The 22591-nt window shown below is 38.8% G+C and overlaps 1 protein-coding gene across 2 annotated transcripts; it reads right to left on the reverse strand.

Annotated features, from left to right (window-relative positions):
• Positions 1-1976: 1976 nt before the first annotated feature.
• On the reverse strand, positions 1977-22022 carry PROK2 (prokineticin 2). 2 transcript variants are annotated; one of them, XM_036031005.1, is made up of 4 exons: positions 21710-22022; positions 18222-18347; positions 3701-3763; positions 1977-2404 (listed from the first exon to the last, which is right to left on the reverse strand). In XM_036031005.1, exons 1-4 carry the CDS (start codon positions 21803-21805, stop codon positions 2300-2302), a joined length of 390 nt encoding a protein of 129 aa, XP_035886898.1. In that variant the 5' UTR covers positions 21806-22022; the 3' UTR covers positions 1977-2299. The 2 variants fall into 2 exon arrangements, with proteins under 2 accessions (XP_035886898.1, XP_028374497.1); XM_028518696.2 differs by lacking the exon at positions 3701-3763 and having other exon boundaries at positions 21710-21994.
• Between the last annotated feature and the right edge of the window lie 569 nt (positions 22023-22591).

The raw sequence follows: 22591 nt of genomic DNA on the forward strand, positions 1-22591 counted from the left end.
TAAAGGTTTTAAGCAAATTTATGATTTTGCATTGGGCCACATTCATAGCCATTCTGTGCCGCATGCAGCCCATGGGCTGTGAGTTGGACACCCCTGCTAAGGAATGCTTCTTGAACACAGACTAAACTGAACCAAAAATAATACTTCTATGACCAAGTCTGGCAATTAGTACACCAAAATCCCATACATTTATGAGCATGTTAGCTTCAGGGGTGAAGTTACACACAATGTACAATTGTAAGCCCTGGCTAAGTAAATAAATACAACATGAACACTTTTTAAAAACAGTTTATAGATTGGCATGGTCATAGTTAGTGAAACAGAGTTCGTAAGTTGTTTATTTGTGATGCTGACTCCATTTACTATACTTGGTGGGTTATTCAAGGTTAGGCTACATTGGCATCACTGTACGGCTCACGCCCAGCACCTTGCCTACGCACACATGATGAACACTCCATCACTGTTGGCTGAATCAAACAGTGAAATCTCATGAGTCCATTTCTGATTGTAATCAGTTTTGCATGTCATAATTTCCCTTCATGTTCCAAAACTACTGATTTATATAGTTTTTTTGTACTACCTTAAAATTCATGCAAACAGAACTTTCCTATATGTAAAATAAAAATGCACCATACTACTAGTGCTATTTTACCAACTGAAGAGTCTCTGCCAATTGTGGGCTATATAAAAATATGCTTGTAATAAAAACTGAAGACAACATTGGCAAAAATAAAAATATAATATTAAAATCAAATGGTATACAATACTGTCATTATTCTGATACAGAATTTTTACATAGGTACAAATGACAGGATGTTAGGCAATCCATTATAATAGAATGTTTGGTTACAAATGAAGTTTAAATTCAACTTAATACCAATTTAAAAGTGATAACTAGTGTTATGCCAGGTTAAAATCAATACTTCCTCTCCAAGTGACATTTTAGGGAACATCTCTGAGATTTTTCTAACAAAATTAATTTCATAAAAAGAAATAAATGTAGAACTGTATTGTGGAGATTTTCAACATTTTTTATCTCATGGCACACATAAGCTAATTACTAAAATTCTGCAGCATGCCAAAAATATATTATTTTTTGCTGATCTGACAAAAATAGATATAATTTTGATTCATTCACACAAGATGGCTATTGTTGTATTGGCTGTTGTCATATTTTTATTTGACAATCTAAGGGAAAAGAGGTCAGTGTCCCTGACTCAATAGTTAGGTATTGCATATTTTTAAAATTCTTACAGCACACTGGTTGAAAATTGCTACTGTACTGGAAACTTTTAAAAGAGAAACCAAGTCTACAAATCTGGACTAAATTAATTTGACTTTCCATTCCTTCTGTCCTCATATAGTCATACAGCAGACCTGAGGTCCCCTTTGCATAGACAGGTTCAGTGGAAGTCTAGCAGCACCCCAACTTCCACCCCATGTAATTTTGGAGTGTCTAGTTCAACTATACATTCTTCACTGTTTAAGTGTCAGTAAAAAAACTTGATTCTCATCAGTGATTCTGCCAGCAAGTTAAAGGATATGGACAACACCCTCACCCCTTCTCATGTATACATTTTTTTAATGTTTTTTTAAGATTTTATTTATTTATTCTTAGAGAGGTAAGGGAGGGAGAAAGAGAGAGAGAGAGAGAGAGAGAGAGGGAGAGAGAGAGAGAGAGAAACATCAGTGTGCAGTTTGCTGGGGGCTGTGGCCTGCAACCCAGGCATGTGCCCTGACTGGGAATTGAACCTGCAACACTTTGGTTCGCAGCCCGTGCTCAATCCACTGAGCTACGCCAGCCAGGGCATGTATACATTTTTAAATGCCAGAGGGGCAGAGAGAGAAATGGCAAAGAATAAACTGAGGTCCTTAAAATTCTTTGATGATTGAGAGACAAAAGACCAAAGGGTGAACAAGGATGTGTGTATGTGTGGAGGGGCAGGGATGGGAGAAGGAGAGTTTTTTACAAAATGTTTCTGTGATAAGATATCGAATTCTTATTCTCCTCATTTCTGTGAAAATAGGTTACTGGCATTTTAAAAAGCAAAACCAAATCAAAACAAACAGGGAAATGAGAACTAATTCTATAACACCTTGCATGTTACATTTCTATCCAAAGTTAAAATCCTTTCAATAAAAAGAGGTCATTTAAATCAAAGCTAGAGAGGTTACTTGAAAAGTCGAGGAAGTAATAGCATTTCTTTCTGGTATACTATTTTTTGGTACAATCACAAAAAAAATAGACTTTACAGAAATCATGTGGCTGTTCACATTTAAAGTTTCTACTCTAAAGTGATTACTTTTGGGCTAAACAGACAAATCGGTTGAGTGAAGCCGGTAAACAGGCTAAGCCAGGCATACATGGGCACATGTGATGCATTCTTCGCCCAAAATATGGAACCTAAAATAAAAAAGAAAACCGAGTCAGAGCAGAAAACATTAAAAAACATACCAAACTATTCTTGATAAATCTCTTTTACTAATAGCTAGCATTTATTGAGTGCTAATGATTCATCAGGTCATATGCTTAGCACTTTTATGTATTATCCTTTTCCATCCTTACAACCACTCTGAAGATGGCAACTAATTATACCCATTTATAGATGAGAGACTGAGACACGGAGACATTAGTAACTTGCCTAAGGTCATATATCCAGAACTTGAAGCTTTGCTGGCAGCTGGACCAGAGGCTAAGCTTTTAACCACCAAGCTATACTGCCTTTTACTTTTTCTCATTTTAATTCTTTTTATAGTGTTCTGTTACTGAAGCTCCTTCAGAAGACATTACACTATAGCATGACTACATCTATATAATAAGCAAATATAAATTCACTGACAATGAGCAATATATAAACGTGCTTCACATGTTTGCACACAGATGTCAGAGGAATCAAAATTCTGGGGGTGGGGGAAAGGAGGAGGAACAAGAGGAAAGTTAGAGAGGGAGGCAAGCTCTATTTGCTGAAATGGAACTAACTAAACCCTGCCTAGGGAGAGCCTGCTGTGAAAGGCCAGGTTCAACCCAAGAGTCATTCAACTAATGTTCTAAGAGCCCTGTCCATGTCACCAGTGAAGCTGGTTGAGAAGGGTCAACCAGCAACTGGTGTGATGGTTTTCTGTGCTAGGAACAAGTGGAGTACACTCCAAATATGTATGCTTTCTAGAGGCAGAGTGCAAAAATTATCCTTACTCCCCTAGGAATGGTGCCTCATGGGAATCTGCCTGCTTTGCAAGCTAAAGAAAACTTAACACCAGGCTTAGAACAGGTGAATCAATGAATTGGGATAGCAAATTACTCAGATTCAGGCTAAAGTGAGAGAGGCAAGCTAGTAGAGACTCATGCCTCAGGTTGTTCTATAGTTTACACATGGCAGGAAAATGCATCCTTCCTGTTTTCCAACTCAAATGCTTTATTTGGTGTAATGCTAGTGTATTTTTTATTCTATTTCACGAAAATAGAATTGGTGCCATCTCACACCAATTATACGTCCTTATGAGAAATCTGAGATGCATCTTCCCGATGCCTTCTAAATAATTTTATACGTAAAAAGAAAAGAAAGAACAACTGTCTGTAGACAGTGGCAGAACCATTCTAACTTTATTTTTGGGTTGAACTGATAGAACAGATCCAACAAGGGTCAACACTAATTATTCTGAGTGTTAACTCTGAGTTGTACTATGCTCCTGGTCTTCTTATCTCTGTTTTCCTTTTTCTCCTCTTCTTGTTTCTTCTTTCCTGCCTCCCATTTCCAAAATGGTTCTGGAAGGGCCAGGGAGATGACTGAGATCAATATATACAAAGGGAATCAGGAAGAGGGCAGGGTATGAATGTGATGGACAGGCAGAGACATTCACATGCCTCTGTCTTTTTGAAAGGGCATTGCTTTCAAGGCTCTAATGGCACTGTATACACATGGGTACCATGGCCATCAACACCATGCAGATTTATGCTCAGAATGGTTCTGTCACTGTGTGTAAAAAGATACACAGATGGTTAGCTCATCTGTTGCCACTGAGATTATGTCAGAGAAAAGGTGGGCACAGATAGATTAGTGTGGACAATTACTGGATAGTATGAGTTATACTCCATGAACTTTATGATCCCTTCTGAGACTTTGAGAGCTTCTTTTTTGTCAAGACTAAAGCTACTGCTTAGACTAGTGGTTCTCTGTTGAGGGTGATGCTTCCCCCAATGCTCCCCACCCTGGAGGATGTAGGCAAGGTCCACGGAACATTTTTGTTTGTTACAAATCGAGAGGGCAGTACTATTGACATTTAGTGGGTAGAGGCCAAGGATGTTGACAAACATCGTACAGTCCACTGGACAGTCCTCACAGCAAAGAATTATCCAGTCCAAAATGTCAATAGTGCTGAGGATGAGAAAAATTAACATAGGCAGCAATCTGCAAGGAAAAGCAGCCTGAAATAAGTGAAATAAAGTTATAGTGAGCAAGTCAAACTCTTGTACCTAGAAAATACTAAGCATATTTCTTTTATTCGTTCATTCATTCATTCATTCATTCAATAGACATTTACTTGGTGTCACCAACATGTCAGGTTCTACTTCAGGTGCTGCAGATACAGCAATGAACAAAACCAGGAAAGTCCCTGCTCATCACAGAGATCACATTTTAATAATGAAAGATAAGTAAGATAGTTTAGGCTACTAATAAGTACCCTCACAGTGCTTATGGTCCTGTGCATTACAACACTATGATCACTCTTTGGCTTGCAACATGGGCTGTCAGTGCCAATAGCAAACAGAAAAGAAAAATAACAGTGTCAGCCTGACATGGGCCAGGCCTTGTAAGGCATTGTGTATGTCAAATAAGGCCCACATGCCAGTCTTCATTTTGACATGAGCTAAAAGGCTTCCTCTTGAGGTGAAGTAATGTCCCTGACTGAGGTCACACCCAGCTAGAAAAGGAAAGTGTCATAGTCAAATCCAGTCCCACTTTCTTCCAGATTTTGCTCTCTCCTCAAATACCACCATACCTGGGCTTAGGCTCTTTGAAGAAGGGACAAGTCTATATTATTTATGAGCACATAGCACTTAGTCTGGTACATAGAAGACACTTAAGAAAATATTTGTTAAATGCCTGTCTCCCTCCTGCACCCCAGCCACCATCATAGTCTGTGACTTCCCTGAAAGCAAAGGGACAATTATCTCAGGTCCTATGACCTATCCTCTCCCCACACACCAACTCATGAATGGAACAGGCCTAATGCAACAAAGACCACAATTTCCAACTTGACACACTCAGAGATCCTTGCCAATTTCTTGATTGGCCCCTTCGCTTCTAGATCTATATATGTGTACATTGCGTGACAAATCTAATAGGTGTCTGATGGTCACCAATATATAAGCAAGTGCTTACAAAAGATTCATATTCAGATGCACAAATATAGTCAAGGGCTAATCATTCAGCCCACACTTGATGGTATACTTTATAATCAACTATGTACTCAATCTAACATTTCTAATGGGACTCTAAACAGCAAATTTTAGAAGACACCAAGGGAGAACATGCAGCTCATTGGTGAAGGCATGATCTTTATTCATTTGCAGCACCTTTTAAAAAATGAAGTAGCACTGAGACAAAACAAAGTTTTTTTGTGTGATTTCTCAAAACAGAGACAATTTTGTTACAGAAGAAAGTATAATGGAACATAGAAAGAAAAGTCTAGTCATGTAACATTTAAAAATCTGGTCCTATTGTAATTTTATTTAAAATAAAACCATTTGTGTTACAATATTTTAATAAAGGTACATAGCTTTAAAAAATCAAATGGCAGAATAGTGTATAAAATGAAAATTGAAAGTCTCAGCTCCCACAATTTCTGCTTCTAATAATTATGAAGATCACTATGTATCTTAATTTTGTAAAGTTTTACATTGTTTCTTCAATTCTTTTGAATATGTATGCATTCATATAAGACTAGATAATGCAATCATCTCTCTCTCTCTCTCTCTCTCTCTCCTCTCTCTCTCTCTCTCTCTCATGAGTAAAGAGTTAACATGGGCCTGGGACACTGGAGGCTGCCCTGACCTTGGCCTTCCACTGCACTGTCCCCTCAGAAAGTGTGACTAAAAACAGAAATGGTGCATTGGCCTCACTGGTGGTGTGGAACTTGGGTTAGGGGAGCTGTTGATATGAGGGCTTTGGGCCTCTTAGGCTATGGGGTCACAAAAGATTTGCAAAAAAAAGAAGGATAGTAGTTTCTGTGGATCAAGGGGATCCTCCACATAGCTTAGCTCTCATCTTTGGCAGCCACAGGCACTCAATGTGGGTGAGAGGTCAAAAGAAGCTGTGTGCTTGGGTAGCTGTTGAAGCTCCCAATGAAATGAGGGTGCTTCATCTTCTATACTGTGTCCTGTAGCTAGATGGATTATTAGAAAAGTGGTGCTCAACGAGGGTGATTCCAATACCCAACCCCACCTTCCAAATGGCCCCAAACCTGCCAGGGGACTATTGTCATAGTCAGGAGACATTTTAGTTGTCACAACTAGATAGTGGATAGTGGCCAGGGATGCTATTAAATATCTCACAATGCACATGACAGCTCTCTACAAAATGTAATTATCTGACCCAGATATTGGTAGTGTCCAGGTTGAAAAACTCTGTATTAGACCAAAACATTTATTTTTTGAGCATCTCTCTTCCAATGGCCAATGAACCTGTAATCACAGCTACAATCCTCCCCCAAGAATCAAAAGTAGACAGGAGTCCTTGATATCCATGATATGAAAGATGAGACAATTAGCCTATTATACTTTCTTCCACATGTCTTTCACTACATTTAGTGATGTAAGTTACATTTTAGTTGCCAATTCAAAAATTTTATACTCCACCCTGAAATTACAACCATGCTTACAATGTTTTGTCACAGGTTGAGTCTATAACAGAAACAGTTAATAATTTTTTAAATCTTCCATTTTCTTTTTACATAAACAAAAGGCTCATGATTTAATTTGAATTTTTCCTTCAGAAATGAAAAATGTATTTGTCAAGTTTTACAGTACAGCTAAACACAAAAAGCAAACCTTTAGGAATGAGGAAGATGGTGGTAAGATAGGTAGGAGTGGAGTCCACTTCCCCCTGTGCACAGATGGAACACCTAGCCAATCTTTGGAGGAACAGAGTGAACAGCCAATGGTATCTGCCCATATATGAAGGTTGGAGGCCAAAAATTGTAGGGACATTGAAAAATCAGATGGTAAGGAGACTACTTTGGGATAATAAGGTCCCTGAGACCAGTGTGGGGACCAGGGTCGCTGCAGCCCCAGGCCCAGCACCAGCTAGGTCTGCCACAGGATTCTTGGGAGAGAGCCAGGTCAACGACTTTCTCCCCTGCTAAACTGGGAGGTTTGAGCAGCACCAGAACAGACCTGGATGCTTAAAGTCACTGGAGGGAATAAGGACAAAGGCAAACAACAGGGGCAGTGTGCACCTGCTGAGAATATGGACAGCTGGGGAGAGCTGGGCAGTGATGGACCCTGACCTGGGAGTTTCTGGTCTGGTTGAACGGTTGGGCTGTGTGTGAGAGAGAGGCCAGGTGCTTATTTGGAGCAGCAGGCTTGAACAGGAGGAACTTTTTCAAAAAGGAAAAAAAAAGAGTCACTCAGTGGCTGTTGAGAGAATTCTCCTGCAGCAGCACCCCCACCTCCCCTGGCTGGGTACCTGCAGCCTTGTCCTGGGCCAGCCTCTGCTGCCGGGACCATGGCTGCACCCCTACCCTACCCCTAGCTTCAGCAGCACAGGGTGCCCAACCGAGCCCACAACCACAGTGGTGCAGTACTGATCCAGCTGCCTCCCCCCACCCTCCGTGGCTGCCACCACAACAGTGAAGGCCAGCGCACACCCAACCCCACTGCCCTAGCTGCAGCAGCAGAGGAGGCGCTCACCCGCATCAGCCACTGCAGCCATGGGGGCGTGCCCACCCAACAGGGTGACTGCTGCTAAGAAGAAGGTGGAGACTCCCACACAGAAGAGAGCAGCAAGGCTCAGGAAGTCAGCAATCCCCAGAAATACTTAACTCAGTGGGGGAGCTGAACTACCCTGAAGAGACTCTGAGAGTCCCTAGCATCTAGGACAGCAAAGAATGAGAAGGTGGTGTGTGAGTGGCCCTAATTGCTGCACCTCAAGGGTCAGCACAGCTGGTGGACTGAAGGCATAAGCCAGGAGCAGAAGGGCACTGGAGGCCTGGCAGCAAACTGAGGAACTGGCCAGCTGCAAAGAAGGTAGCTCAGACCTGGCCCCCATCCCCACAAAACCACAGGAAGCAAGAAAAGCCAAACCAATCTCTGTCAGCCTGCTGCTGTCAGGAAGACCAGCAGAACTGGCTTGGCCAGTTTAAAGCCAGCAGGAGGCTTTAAAAAAATTCTTCTTTTTAGCATTCCTTCTTTCTTTTTTTTAAATTTCTGCAAGTGAGACAATAAAACCTGAAGCTGTGAGAGGACCAGAGTTAGACCCAAAGAGGGGTCATCCCAATAACTGAGACAGTGAGACAAATTTTACTTTGTTATTCCACAGAACTTGCAAGTTATTGTATATTTATATTATTGTTATTTTCATTTTTTTTACATCTTTTATTGTATTAGTGTGTTTTTACCTCTCTTCTTTCTGTTTAGTCTTCTTTGCTTTGTTTGTTAAATTGCATTGTTTGACTGGTTTTTCTTGTTCCCTCCTTCATAGTGTATTTTTAATTTTCCATCTTTCACTTCACTGGTGTCTCAATAGCATACTACTCTGGGTTGTGTACTTACTATTCTTGTTATTCAGATCACACAGATTCTATCATATGATTGTTGCTCCATTACTATTGTAAATAATTGTTGTTCCATACAATTGTAAATACTACACAGCACCCCTCCCAGATCTTGGTTCACTTCACTGTTTCTGGAACTTTATTACTGTTGTGGTTATCTTTATTCTCTCACATCTACACCTATTTTCTATCTTTTACTCTCAATTTACCTCATAATGTGACCTCCAACAAGGTCACTGATTTCTAGATCCAACTCAAAATCCCTCCCTCCCCAACAGAAGTCTTATTTTTTTTCCACCCTTTCCAAAAAGTGGCTGGTTGGGTGAAATATCACGGTTAACATTATAGATATCCAAAGAAATTCCTATCTCTTGTCTTTGGGTTGGTACTATAAATCCCATGGAATACTACTCCCACTGTCTTAATCCATTTTGCTTCCCCCCTCCAACTGATCACAAAAAAGAGTAGGTGGAAGCTGTGAACACCAGGATACCTGCTGGAAGAGGAAACCCAACAACAAAGGAACCACCAACAGATAACAATGGAAGAAGGTGAAGGAGGGAGTGGAAACCACACTAACCTCCACCCAGGACCAATCTGGAAATACAACTAAATGGTGAAGAAATTACCCAGAACAAACAACTGAACAAGAGAGAGAGAGAAGATTCAAAACCTAATACATACAGAAGAACCAGCTTCAACACAACCTGCCTACACAAGCAAATCAGAATACAAGACGTGGTGGATAGAGTGACCCTCAGTTAACCAGCTGGAGGGAAGGACCCACCAAAGAAAGACCCCAAAACAATCAAAACCCAAAGACATAGAGAGAGCCAACATAAATGACAGCCCAAGAAAACTGAGCTCAGGAGATCAAGGAGACTGTACTACTGAATCTCACAGGCCTTCTACCACAGAAGTTCACACCGTAAACCCAGGGAGTCAGAACAGGTCAATTTGAGAAGCAGAGGCTAACAAGAAGAGTCTCACAAACAATGGGAAGGCAAAGAAATAATCCCCAGATAAAAGGAAAGGAGGAAGCCTCAGAAAGAATGCTAAATGAAATACAGGCAAGTCAACTAGCAGATATTGAGTTCAAAGCAATGGTTATAAGGAAGCTCAATGAGCTCACTGAGAACTACCAAAAACTACAGGGAAACTATGATGACTTACTGCAAACTATATCAACATGAAAAAGGAAATAGAACCTATCAACAAGGGCCAAGAGAAAATGAAGAATACAATTTCTGAATTGAAGAACACAGTAGAAGGAATCAAAAGTAGGCTAGATGAAGCAGAGGATTGGATCAGCTAGCTGGAGGAAAGGTAGAAATAAGCACCCAGAAAGAGCAAGAAAGGGAAAACAGACTCAGAAAGAATGAAGAGATAGTAAAAGAGATGCACGACAACATGAAACATAGTAATGTCTGTATAATAGGGATACTAGAATGAGAAGAAGAGCAAGGGATAGAACACCTGTTTGAAAAAGCAATGATGGAAAACTTCCCTAATTTGATGAGAGAAAAAGTCACACAAATCCAGGAAACAAAGAGTCTCAATCAAGAGAAACCCAAAGAGGTCCACTTCAAGACACATCATAATTAAACTGGCAACATTCCAAGACAAAGAGAGAATCTTCCAGCCAGCAAGGGAGAAACAGGAAGTAACATACAAGGGAGCACCAATAAGAGTAGCAGCTGACTTCTCAATGGGAACGCTCTAAGCCAGACGAGGATGGCAAGAAATATTCCAAGTAATGAAAACCAAAAGCCTGTAACCAAGGCTACTTTATCCAGCAAGGCTTTCAATTAAAATGGAAGGCCAAATAAGGATTTTCCCAGACAAAATAAGCTTGAAAGAATATAACTCCTCCGAACAAGCTCTGCAAGAGATACTAAAGGGTCTGCTTTAAAACAGGAAGAAGTGAGAGAGAGAAGAACACATGTACAAAAAAATGGCAATGAATAAGTACTTGTCAATAATATCCATAAATGTAAATGGATTAAATGCTCCAATCAAAAGACATAGAATAGCTGACTGGATAAGAAGTCACAACCCACACATATGCCACCTACCAGAGATCCACCTCAGAAAAAAAGATGTACATGGACTGAAAGTGAAGGACTGGAAAAGTATTCCAAGCAAACAGACAGGGGGAAAAAAAGCTAGGGTAGCAATATGCATATTAGGTAAAATAAACTTCAAAACAAGAGCCATAAAAAGAGACCCAAAAGGTCATTTCATAATACTCAAGGGAAGAATCCATCAAGAAGACATAAACATTGTAAATATATATGCACCCAACACAGTATCACTCGAATACATAAAGAAAATATTGGAGGACTTCAAGAAAGATATTGACAGTAATACAATTATAGTAGTAGATTTTAACAGCCCACTGCCAAAAATGGACAACATAGATATTGTGCCATTTAACAATGCCCTAGATCAAATGGGCTTAACTGATATATATAGAGAGAGTCATTCATCCCAAAGAAGCTAAATACACATTCTTTTCAAATGCACATGGAACATTTTCAAAGATACACCACATGACAGGACACAAAACAAGCCTCAACAAATTCAAGAAAATTGAAATCATATCAAGCATTTTCTCAGACCACAAGGGGCTGTAACTAGAAACAAACTTCAAGGGAAAAAAAACCCAAATGCTCAAACTCACGGAGATAGAATAGCATGCTATTAAACAATGAATGGGTCAAGAATGAGACTAAAGAGGAAATCAAAAAGTTTCTGGATACAAATTAAAATGAACTCATAATAACCCCAAACTTATGGGACACAGCAAAGGCAGTTATGAGAGGGAAGTTCATAGTGATACAGACCTACCTAAAAAAGACAGAAACATTTCAAATAAATGACCTAACCCTATACCTACAAGAACTCAAGGAACAACAACAAAGGCAACCCAGAGGAAGTAGAAAAAAGGAAATAGCCAAGGTCACAGCAGAATTAAATGGCATAGAGACTAAAAGCATAATTCTGAGGATCAATAAATACAGGAGCTGGTTGTTTGAGAAGATAAACAAAATCAACAAGCATCTAAGCAGACTCATCAAGAAAAAAAGAGAAAGGACTCAAATAAACACAATCAGAAATGAAATAGTACAGATTACAACCAATACCACAGAAATACAAAGGCTTGTAAAAAATTACTACAAAGAACAATATGCCAAGAAATTTGAAAATCTAGGGGAAATGGACAAATTTCTAGAAAAATATAATTTTCCAAAATTCAATGAAGAAGAAGCAGAAAGCCTGAACAGACCAGTAATAGCTGACAAAACTGAAGGAGTAATTAAAAAGCTCCTTACACACAAAAGCCCTGGACCAGAAGATTTCACAGGAGAATTTTACAAAGCATCTAAGGATGAACTAACATCTATCCTTCACAGACTATTCCAAAAAATTCAAGAAGATGGAAGGCACTACTGTTTTTATGAAGCCAACATTATCCTAGTCTGAAAAGCAGATAAAGACATAGCAAAGAAAGAAGACTTCATGCCAATATCTCTGATGAACATACATGCTAAAATCCTCAACAAAATATGGCAAATCGCATCCAGCAATGCGTTAAAAGATCATATACAACACGTTCAAGTGGGATTCATGCAAGGGATGCAAGGATAGTACAATATTTGCAAATCAATAAATGTAATATATCAAATAAACAAACAAAAGAAATCACACGATCATATCAATAGATGCAGAAAAAGCATGTAGTAAGGTACAACACCTATTTATGATAAAAAAATTAGCAGAATGGGAATAGAGGGAGCATTCATCAACATAATAAAGGCCATATATCAGAGCACTACAGCCAACATCATACTCAATGGGCAAAAATTTAGAGCTTTCCCACTAAGTTCAGGAACAAGACAAGGATGCCAGGTTTCACCACTCCTGCTCAATATAGTATTGGAAGTCCTAGGCACAGCAATTAGACAAGAAAAGGAAATAAAAGGCAACAAAATTGGAAAGGAGGAAGTAAAACTGTCATTGTTTGCAGATGACATGATAGTGTACACAGGAAATCCTATAGGCTCCACCAAAAAACTACTAGACCTAATAAGAGAATTTGGCAAAACAGCAGGATACAAAGTCAATATTCAGAAATCAAAGGCATTTTTGTACACAAACAATAAAATATCAGAAACAGAAATCAGGGAAAAGATCCCATTTGATCTAGCAACAAGAAAGATAAAGCACCTAGGAATAAACCTAACCAAGGAGGTAAAAGACCTGTACTCAGAAAACTACACAACACTGAAGAAAGAAATTAGGGAAGACACAAACAAATTCAAGCATATACCATGCTTATGGATTGGAAAAATTAACATCATCAAAATGTCCATACTACCCAAAGCGATGCACAGATTTAAGGAAATCCCCATTAAAATACCAATGATATATTTCACAGAAATAGAACAAAACATTTCAGAAATTTATATGGAACCATAAGTGGCCCTGTGTAGCTGCAGCAAGTTTGAGAAAGAAGACCAAAGTAGGAGGGATCACAATACCTGATATCAAACTGTATTACAAGGCCATTGTTATCTAAACAGCCTGGTACAGGCACAAGAACAGAAACATGGACCAATGGAACAGAACAGAGAACCCAGAAATAAACTTAAATGTCTATGGTCAATTAATATTTGACAAAGGGGGCAGAAGCATAAATAGCCTCTTCAACAAATGGTGTTGGGAGATCTGGACAGCTACATGCAAAAAATTTAAACTTGATCACCAACTTACACCATACACAAAAATAAATTTGAGATGGATAAAAGACTTAAATATAAGTTGTGACACCATAAAAGTCCTGGAGGAAAACATCAGAAAGAAAATCTCAGATACTCCATGCAGCAACATCTTCACTGATATATCCCTTAAAGCAAGGGCCATAAAGGAAAGAATAAACAAATGGGACCTCATCAAATTAAAAACTTCTGTATGGCTAAAGAAAACAGCATTAAAATGAAAAGAGAACCAACTATATGGGAAAACATATTTGCCAATGATACCTCAGACAAGGGTTTGATGTCCAAAATATATAAGAACTCAAACAACTCCACTCCAGGAAGACAAACAATCCAATTAAAAAATGAGCAAAGGACTTGAACAGGCACTCCTCCAAGGAGGACATACAGAGGGCCCATAGACATATGAAAATATACTCAGCATCACTAGCCATCAGGGAGATGCAAATTAAAACCCCAATGGGATACCACTTCACAGTAGTCAGAATGGCCATCATAAACAAAGTGTTGGAAAGACTGTGGAGAAAAGGGAACCCTAGTACACTGTTTGTTGGAATGCAGACTGGTGCAGCCACTGTGGAAAACAGTATAGAATTTCCTCAGAAAACTAAAAATGGAACTGCCTTTTGACCTGGTGTTTCCACTGCTGGGATTATATCCTAAGAACTATGAAACACCAATCCAAATGAATGCAGGTACCCCAATGTTCATAGCAGCACAATTTATAATAGCCAAGTGCTGGAAGCAACCTTAAGTGCCCATCAGTATATGAGTGGATCAAAAAACTATGGTATATTTACACAATGGAATACTATGAAACTGAGAGAAAGAAGGAGCTCCTATCCTTTGCGACAGCATAGATGGAACTGGAGAGCATTATGCTAAGTGAAATAAACCAGGTGTTGAGGGACAAATACTATATGATCTCACCTTTAGCTGGGACATAATCAACAAAAGAACAAAGCAGGCAAAATATAACCAGAGACATTGAAATCAAGAACAGTTTTACAGTAACTGGAGGGGAGGTGGGAAGGGATAATGAGGGGAAGCGTTTTTAGGAATAAATATAAAGGATGCATGGACAAAAGCAAGAGGTCATGGAAGCTAGGGAGGGAGGTGCATTTGGCTAGGGTCAGGGGCAATCCTGGGGGGAAAATGTAGACAACTGTAATTGAACAACAATAAAATAGTTTTAAAAAAGAAAAAAGCAACATTTAAATTTTTTAAACGTTGACAGGAAAAAATGGAGCAAAATATAAAAAGATTAAATTTTGAGAGAAAATATGGTTAACTTGAAAATTTCATAAAATAATAAGAAATACAAAGTATTAATCATATAATTATAAACTCCAAAGCTAACAGGTAAACAGAATGGAATAGAATTCACTTCCCTTTGTAAACTCTGAAAAGTATAGGTATTAGCAGGCATTAAAATAAGGACCTTTTAAAAATAGCAAAGTATTCCCTGTAGTCATATGATTCAGTAACTTATTCTTAATTGTTAAAAAATTTACTGTTAAAAATGAAGTCATGTTAAAACTATTATTTACTTGCCAAAAATGTGGTTAGAAAATATGTTCTCCTTAGATGGAGTTGTATTTTACCCTACCTTTGAATTATCAAATGTAAAGTTAAAATTTATATAATTATAAAAGTATAGACTAGCAATTAGTGACTGCAAACTCTACCAGTTAGGTGATGCATGTGAAATAAAATAGTAAAATGAATTCAGGCGCTATCAGTTCCTATCTACAGTTCTCAATTTCATTCATCAACTATTGTTCACTTTATCAAAATGAACAGACATTTGTGGCTAATGACTAGACCAAACCAGAATGGGAACTTTAAAATTTAAACAGAGGTAGTCTTCACCTATTCAGAGCATTGTGTTTTTAGATCACCAATTCCAGTGACCACAACCAGTTAACCCATTTTTTTTTAAAAAATAGGGGACATAATGAGCACATCACATTAAAAAAGAATTTTCTATACTGTGTCTCCATTCTTTACCATCTACTAATGAGCCACTAAACTTCAGAGTAGAGTTTCACCAGAATATATTTATTAATTTTTCTGAGTTGTTTTGAATAGGATATAATTGAGAGATATTCTGGAAAAATCTTGACTTTTAGTAAGATAATTAGGTTAATTTCAACCAGAAGAAGTAACAACTGTGGGACTAAAAATAGGTTATTGAAGTGACCAAAAATGTATTTTTAAGACAGAAAAATAACCAATATGAAAAAGTGTAACATTGAGTTCTAGAAACAAATTTCAAGTGGGCATCTGAATGGGACAAATGTTCAGATGTGACATAAAATCTTATTTTTAAAAATACTTTGTTTCTTGTCCCTTAATTCTACTATGAAAGCCATAATCTATTATTAAAGACTTCATTGTTAAAAATGTGATAAAAACAAAGGCATAGAGATAGACCCAGGTTTATGGGAGAATAATTTTGTTTACTTTCAGAATTGACCTTATATGAAACTTGAACCAGAAGCTATATGGGAACCAGACAAACAATTAGGTTCTCTTTTTAAACTATCTCAGATTTGGAAAATGCATCAGAACTATAGTATGAGACAAATTCCCACTTTGGACTGTTAACCCTCATCCCAGTGAACCTCTGACCCACACAAACCAGTTTGGGTTAATTGGACTAAAAATGTTGAAATTAAACACAACAGCAGCTTTCACAGAGAAAGAAGAGTACAGTGGTCAAGACCACAGACAAGAAATGAAATCTGGTGTCTGACCTCTGACCTATTACCTTGTGACACCTACTAGTGACTGAAGCCATCAGAGGTTTAACGTTGCTGTGTGGAGACTGACAAAACAACCCTCAATAGACTTGTGAGTATTAATTAAGAAACATGTATGCAACATTTACTATAGGATATCTGGCACATCATAGCATTCAGCAAGTGGCAACTATTATTGCTGTTAATACAAAAATGATTCCACAGTATATGTCACTATTCACTTGTTTCAGCAAACAGTGACCCTTACCTAGGGAATGTGAGGTAATGCTAAGACTGTATAAAAACAACATAGTTCTTAAAGGTGAAGACTGAGTTAGGAGTAAGCTTTTCAGTGACAGCAGCTCAAGTGTACAAAAGATGACTAACATTCATTGAGGAACGGGACCAAACTGAGATCAATGCCAAAGGTGGCTGGGCCAACTTCACCTCCTCATGGGGAGTTTGGCATCAAGACAGATGACTAACAGTTTAAAACTTTTCCTGTTCTAAAATAGCCAAGAGTAAAATGTGCATAATATGTTTTAAAATGACAGTACAGACTCAAGTGATCAAACCCCTTGGGAGGAACGGTCTAAATGTAACAGGAAGTATTTCTCAAGGAAACCACAGGAAAGCCACACTCAGTCTTCAGATAGGTCCAAACAACCAGAGTCCCTGTTACATACAGCTCACAGAAATAAACCTAAGCCAATTTATCCCATTACATTTAGTCCAAGGAAGGCAAAATATTAAGTTAACCCTCAACTGTGGAGTACAGGGAAGATGTTTGATTTTACTAGTTTCAAACTCCATGCACATGTGATAAAAAGTAGAGGAGGAATTCAGTTTGCTTCAATAAAGTATAGAGAGAATACTGCCGAGACTGAACTCTGCCTCCAATAAACTACCTGGCCTGGGGCATGTCTTGTTGTGCCTTTGGACTTCACCTTGCTCTGGGTAAGAAGAGGACATGGGACTAGGAGAGCAAGTCACTGCAACCTGGCATCCCTGGAGGATTTTGCTGAGATCATACTGTGCTTCAAAAGTTTTTAATCTGAAGTGCAAAAACTTTCCAAGCTCTCACCTTCACAGTTCCCTCTTGCCTCCCATCTACCCCTTCCAGAAGCAGTGTAAACCTGTTTGGCACCTGTAGATGTAAGAATCTGCAACACAACCTCCAGAGTCCTATCCAACCCTGCTCTCGTATGATCATACCACTTACTGCCAATAACTCTTTGAAAGTGTGTTTTAGGTCACTCTGATATTAAACTATTAGATAAGATACATTAGAAAATTAACTATCATTCACCTCTAGGATTGTGAACAATTTATTCTGTAGATAGAGTCAATTACTTTTGTATCTTGAATTAAGATACAAAACTAGTTGTATTATTGATAATTTTCTGAAAAACAAAGCTGTCTCCCGCCTTTGCTCATTGTAATCCAAATCCTTAAGTTATTCACCCAGAAACTAACAACACAGTGCATGCCTCCACCACAACACACAACTTCTTTACTTCTGCCTTATCAGTAGGCCTGATATTAAAAGTCTTTTCAAGAACTTCCATACTCTGATTTCTGCAAAGAAGCATACAATGGTATAATGTATACATATATGTAATATATATGTATATGTAATAACCTGTATGTATTCCTAAATGATTTTAAGCAAATTCATGTGTTTGAACAGATAAAATGTCTCTAATGTCATAAGAATAATGATATGCAAATGATCACTAGAATAAGAATGTTAGTAGACACAATTCTTTCAAATAGAAGAGGAGGGGGAAGAGCAGGTGGTTTTCCATTATCATCATCTCTAACTTCCAGTTTCAAGTACTTTACCTTGTCACACAGACTTTGCTCAAAGTTTAGGGTACTGCAACATAAGAGAACGACCGTGAATGCAAACATATATACTAACTTTACGAGTCAGTGGATGGCAGCTGTCTCCCACTTTGCCCATAGGTGTGCAAATCCTTATGCTCTTAACCCAGATACTAACAGCACAGCACATGCCTCCACCACACTGGGGGTCCTTGTCACAAGCCTGAAATGAAATAAGCAAATAGATAAATACAGATAGCAGAAAAGACTCAAGCTAAGAAAATCTAAAATTAGCAATAAAAATTCACTGTAAATATCTAACTGCTACTCTATTAATAATCACATATACAAAAACTGTAATATTCATGTTTGTACAGATTTACCATAAAATATTATCAGAAGAGATTTTCCCAGTTTTTAGAAAATAGCCTAAAAATGGCTCAGACATTATGAAAATCTTAAAAACAATTTTTTTAAAAAAGCTCTCTTTTTTCTAGTGTTTTATTGAATTTGCTTTGAACTTGAACAAAATGAATATATATTAGTCTTATAGCATACATGTCCATTAGGAAACACATAAATCAAGTCGTAAGACTTTATGACTATTAACTGCAGAATACATTGGGCCCCATTTCCAAAAGGGGTTTAAATGGCCTCTAAATCTGCCATGAACTGCTCCAGACCCAGAAAGGCACTGATGTAAATTTTACAAGTGCTCATTTTCCCTTTCAAATATTTGCATCCTAGTTCATGAGACTTGATATTTCTCATACCACTGACTTCATTGTTACCATTTTCCTTTCAAAGAAAGAAATCTCATAGGTTGAGAATGGACAGACCAAGACTTTCCCTTATGCTACTCTTTTTTCACACATATCCCCAGTGAGTAACCTGAAAAAAGAAAATTATTGGCTTAGGATATACATATGTGTACATACAAAATCAACTGAACTATACTGTCAGAGCCATCAGATGAGGAAATACAATTATCTACTGCAGTGATTACTCAAGACACCTGTTCCCAATATAAAAATTGTGAAATACATATAATTAAAGAATCAGCTATGGAGGAACTTCTATACTCTACTAAATAGAAATAAATAATAAAGTCTAAATTTATATGCATGAAAATAGACCTGAAGAACTATTGTTCTTTCTTAGAATCAATAAAAATTAGGAGGGTTTGTTTGAACAGTGTGCAGTAATTTGTTTTGCTAACAATAAGATAAAGATATTATGAATTACACAGTATGTAAGAGACTAAAAAGTTTATCATTTAAGCACAAGTTTAAATGTACAATTATTGGGAACAACTAAAACATGCCTTCAAAGTTCGTAGTTTTGAGGACAGCCATAACTTCTTAAAATATAAATATACGTATATGGGCACACTCTTATTCATTACTTTTCACTAAAAGTGATCTTGCTTTACAGTTGATTTATTTCCTCCACTAGAATTTTCTCTCAGCCTACTTAAAATAAGTATTTGGATGGACAAAAACCTATAATTTCCACATTGGGGTGTTTGGACATTTATAGGAAAATATTTAGTATTCTCATTTTCCAACTTTTATCTGTATGCCAGGTATCATATATACATGGCCAGTCCATTCCATAAATGAAATGTTCAGTACATGATCTTTTCAAATACCTTTTAATGAGTTGATGTAACATATGAATCATTTTTAATAAACTACACATATTACCAATATTTAAAGTGGAGGTTTCAGGCAGTAATTTATTTCAACAGATGCTCAAGACCTTGAATTCTGAAACTCCACCAACTCTTTTTATAAGACAGTCAAAATCCAGCCAAAAATCTTTTAAAATTCAATCAATCACTTGGATTTTAACATACTATAGACAATATATCTAGATAAGTTACTTAGATTTTCATTTGACTCCAGATGCTTCCTGTCATGGAGACATAAGTGTGTTTCTTTGTTACCATGTAGCTTCAGAGACTTTTAAAGGAATTCCTTTTGTAACACTGAGTTAAAATGACAGCAACAAAACAGCCCCTGTAACTATAAAACAAGCTTAAATCTCTATAGATAAACATCCAATGTGATAAAAATTTCATTTTGTAACAAGAAGCGTCAGTTCTTGGAAATATTTACAAAGGATTGCATAGGTTTATATATTTTTAATTAGACAACTGTTTCCTAATGCCCTTCATCCTTAACCCATTGCACATCTATTCAAACTCTGTTGTCCTGTGAATGGAACAAAAAGATACTTACATTGCAAAAGAATTTTGGGCTCAGAGGATTAGGAGAAATTTAAAATGAGCCAGCAGGAGAAAAGGGGAAGAAAACCATCATGTTTCAATCCTCATGTATTAGAAAGACCCATAAAAACTTTTTTCCAACCACATCAGCTGGCTACTGACAAAACTATTCAAACACATTTTGTAAAAAAACAAAAACAAAAACAAATCCCAAACTCTAAACTACTCTAATAAATATCACAATGCTGATAACTACGTATCTCCTGGATAGAACCAAATACTGTTGGGCTTAACATATGCTCTAAGCCTACTAATTAACACAGGTACAATAGAGCTTTATGTTCTCAAGATATTGACATTTCCCTTAAATTTAAATTGTATTTCATTATCTATGTATCATCATTTTAAACACAGAGGTTATATTTAAATCCTATAATGTGCACTTAGATATTCGAAGAAATTTAATGGAGATGTAAAATAATTTTACACTTGAGAAAAGGGAGTAAAGCAGTTGAACCAGGAAATGATAGCAGTTTTGTGTTATTGATGTAAAGTAGATTAGACTTTTTAATTCTGTACTGTAAATGCACCCTTCGGATCCATACAAAAAAACTGGTGGGAGTGGGAAAAAAAGTGAATTAGCTCCTACTTCCAAATGAAGACGTCTTCTCTAAGCTAAATCATTCACATGACCACCTACTCCATAATTATTCCCGAGCACTGGAGATGCTTTATCAGGAATTGGAAATGGAAACTTTATACGGAGAACCTCAATACGGTGAAAAAAAAAAAAAAGCCTTGGGACCCAGAAGAAAGTGTCCACGCTGCTTTTTCAAAAAGCACATATGGCCTGGGACCCAGTTATTTCAAAGGGTTTCTGTGGAGGACGCATGGGGAGCAAAGTCCTCGACTACAATAGGATTAAGACTCGGTATGTGGGATGTTCACCCTGCCCCTTTACATTTCAGGAAGGGCCCTTCAAATTTCAAGATTACAGGTTGGAACATCTTGAAAAAGTGCTTGAGAAGACTTTGAAAAATATCTTTCACCTGAACAGAAAAACAGACCGAACTGGAGGAGAGAGGTTGTGGGGATAAAGAAGAAGCAGGCGCGAAAAAAAGTGGTGATAAAGGTGGGAGAGTGGTACTTTGGTGACTTTTTTTTCCAGGGCGCACCCAATGTCCCGCGCCGTCAGCTGCTTCCTGAGCTGGGCACTTTTCTAAGTGCGCCACGGGGCGTCCGGGGCAGGTGTTCAGTCTCGGGAGACCTTCCCTGTGCCCCTCGCCTCCTCTTATCTGTCCCCTTCCCCAGCCCCCTTGGGCGCCCCCGGCAGACAGGTGCACTGGGCTGCTTACCCCGGTGATGACGGCGGCATCCCCCGCAGGGGGCGTGAACAGCAGCGGCGACAGCAGCAGCAGGAGCAGCAGCGGGACGCAGCATCCGTTCCTCATGGCGCCCTCGGGACTGGAGGCGTTTGGCGGCCTTTGGGAGCGAGGGGCCGGCGGCTCTTGTTGGAGCGTGGAGCTGCGGGCTAGCGGGCTGCCCAGCGGTTTCCGTGAGTCGCCCAGCGTTTATAAAAGGCTAGCGCGGCCGTGACTCAGCCTGCGCCCGCCCGGCAGCCCGCGGGCGCTCCTGGGGCCCACCCCGCCCCAGCTCACACACGCACCCACCAGCATGTGCCCGCGACGACACGTGCAGGCGCCCTGCGCCCCGCCTAGGACGCCACGCAGGCAGGCCCCCCCTCCCACTGTGGTGCCCCTAGGCTGGGCGGCTGTCTCCGCGTGAGACTCCCTGCCGTGGTCTTTCGCACGCACCCGAATCGCTGTTGTGGGCTGAGACTCTCTGGAGTCCTCGTTTCTAAAGTGACACTGCTCAGCACCAACTTCTTGCAGCTCGTTTGTTCTACAGATGTTTACGGAGCGCCTGCTACGTGCCAGGCGCTGTGGACAAATTAGGGGATGGAGTTGGGTGTAAGGGGACAGGAACCTCTAAATTTGCTTCAGCAGGTCTGTATATAGCTCACATTGTGTGCCAGGTACTACCCGGGTCTTTCCTCGTGGTCCAACTACAGAAAAGGCCAACATCAAACAAACAAACAAACAAACAAAAACAAAACGGGAAACTTGGGAGACCGGGAAAGAACAAAGGGAGAGCAAAATCACCCCTAATACCACAGCCTTGATGCCATTAGGGGTTTGTCCTTCCAGCTGTGCGAGTCCAGTGTATTTCTTTCATTT

The sequence above is a fragment of the Phyllostomus discolor genome, chromosome 7 (assembly GCF_004126475.2).
Source record: "Phyllostomus discolor isolate MPI-MPIP mPhyDis1 chromosome 7, mPhyDis1.pri.v3, whole genome shotgun sequence".
Classification (NCBI taxonomy): Eukaryota; Metazoa; Chordata; class Mammalia; order Chiroptera; family Phyllostomidae; genus Phyllostomus; species Phyllostomus discolor.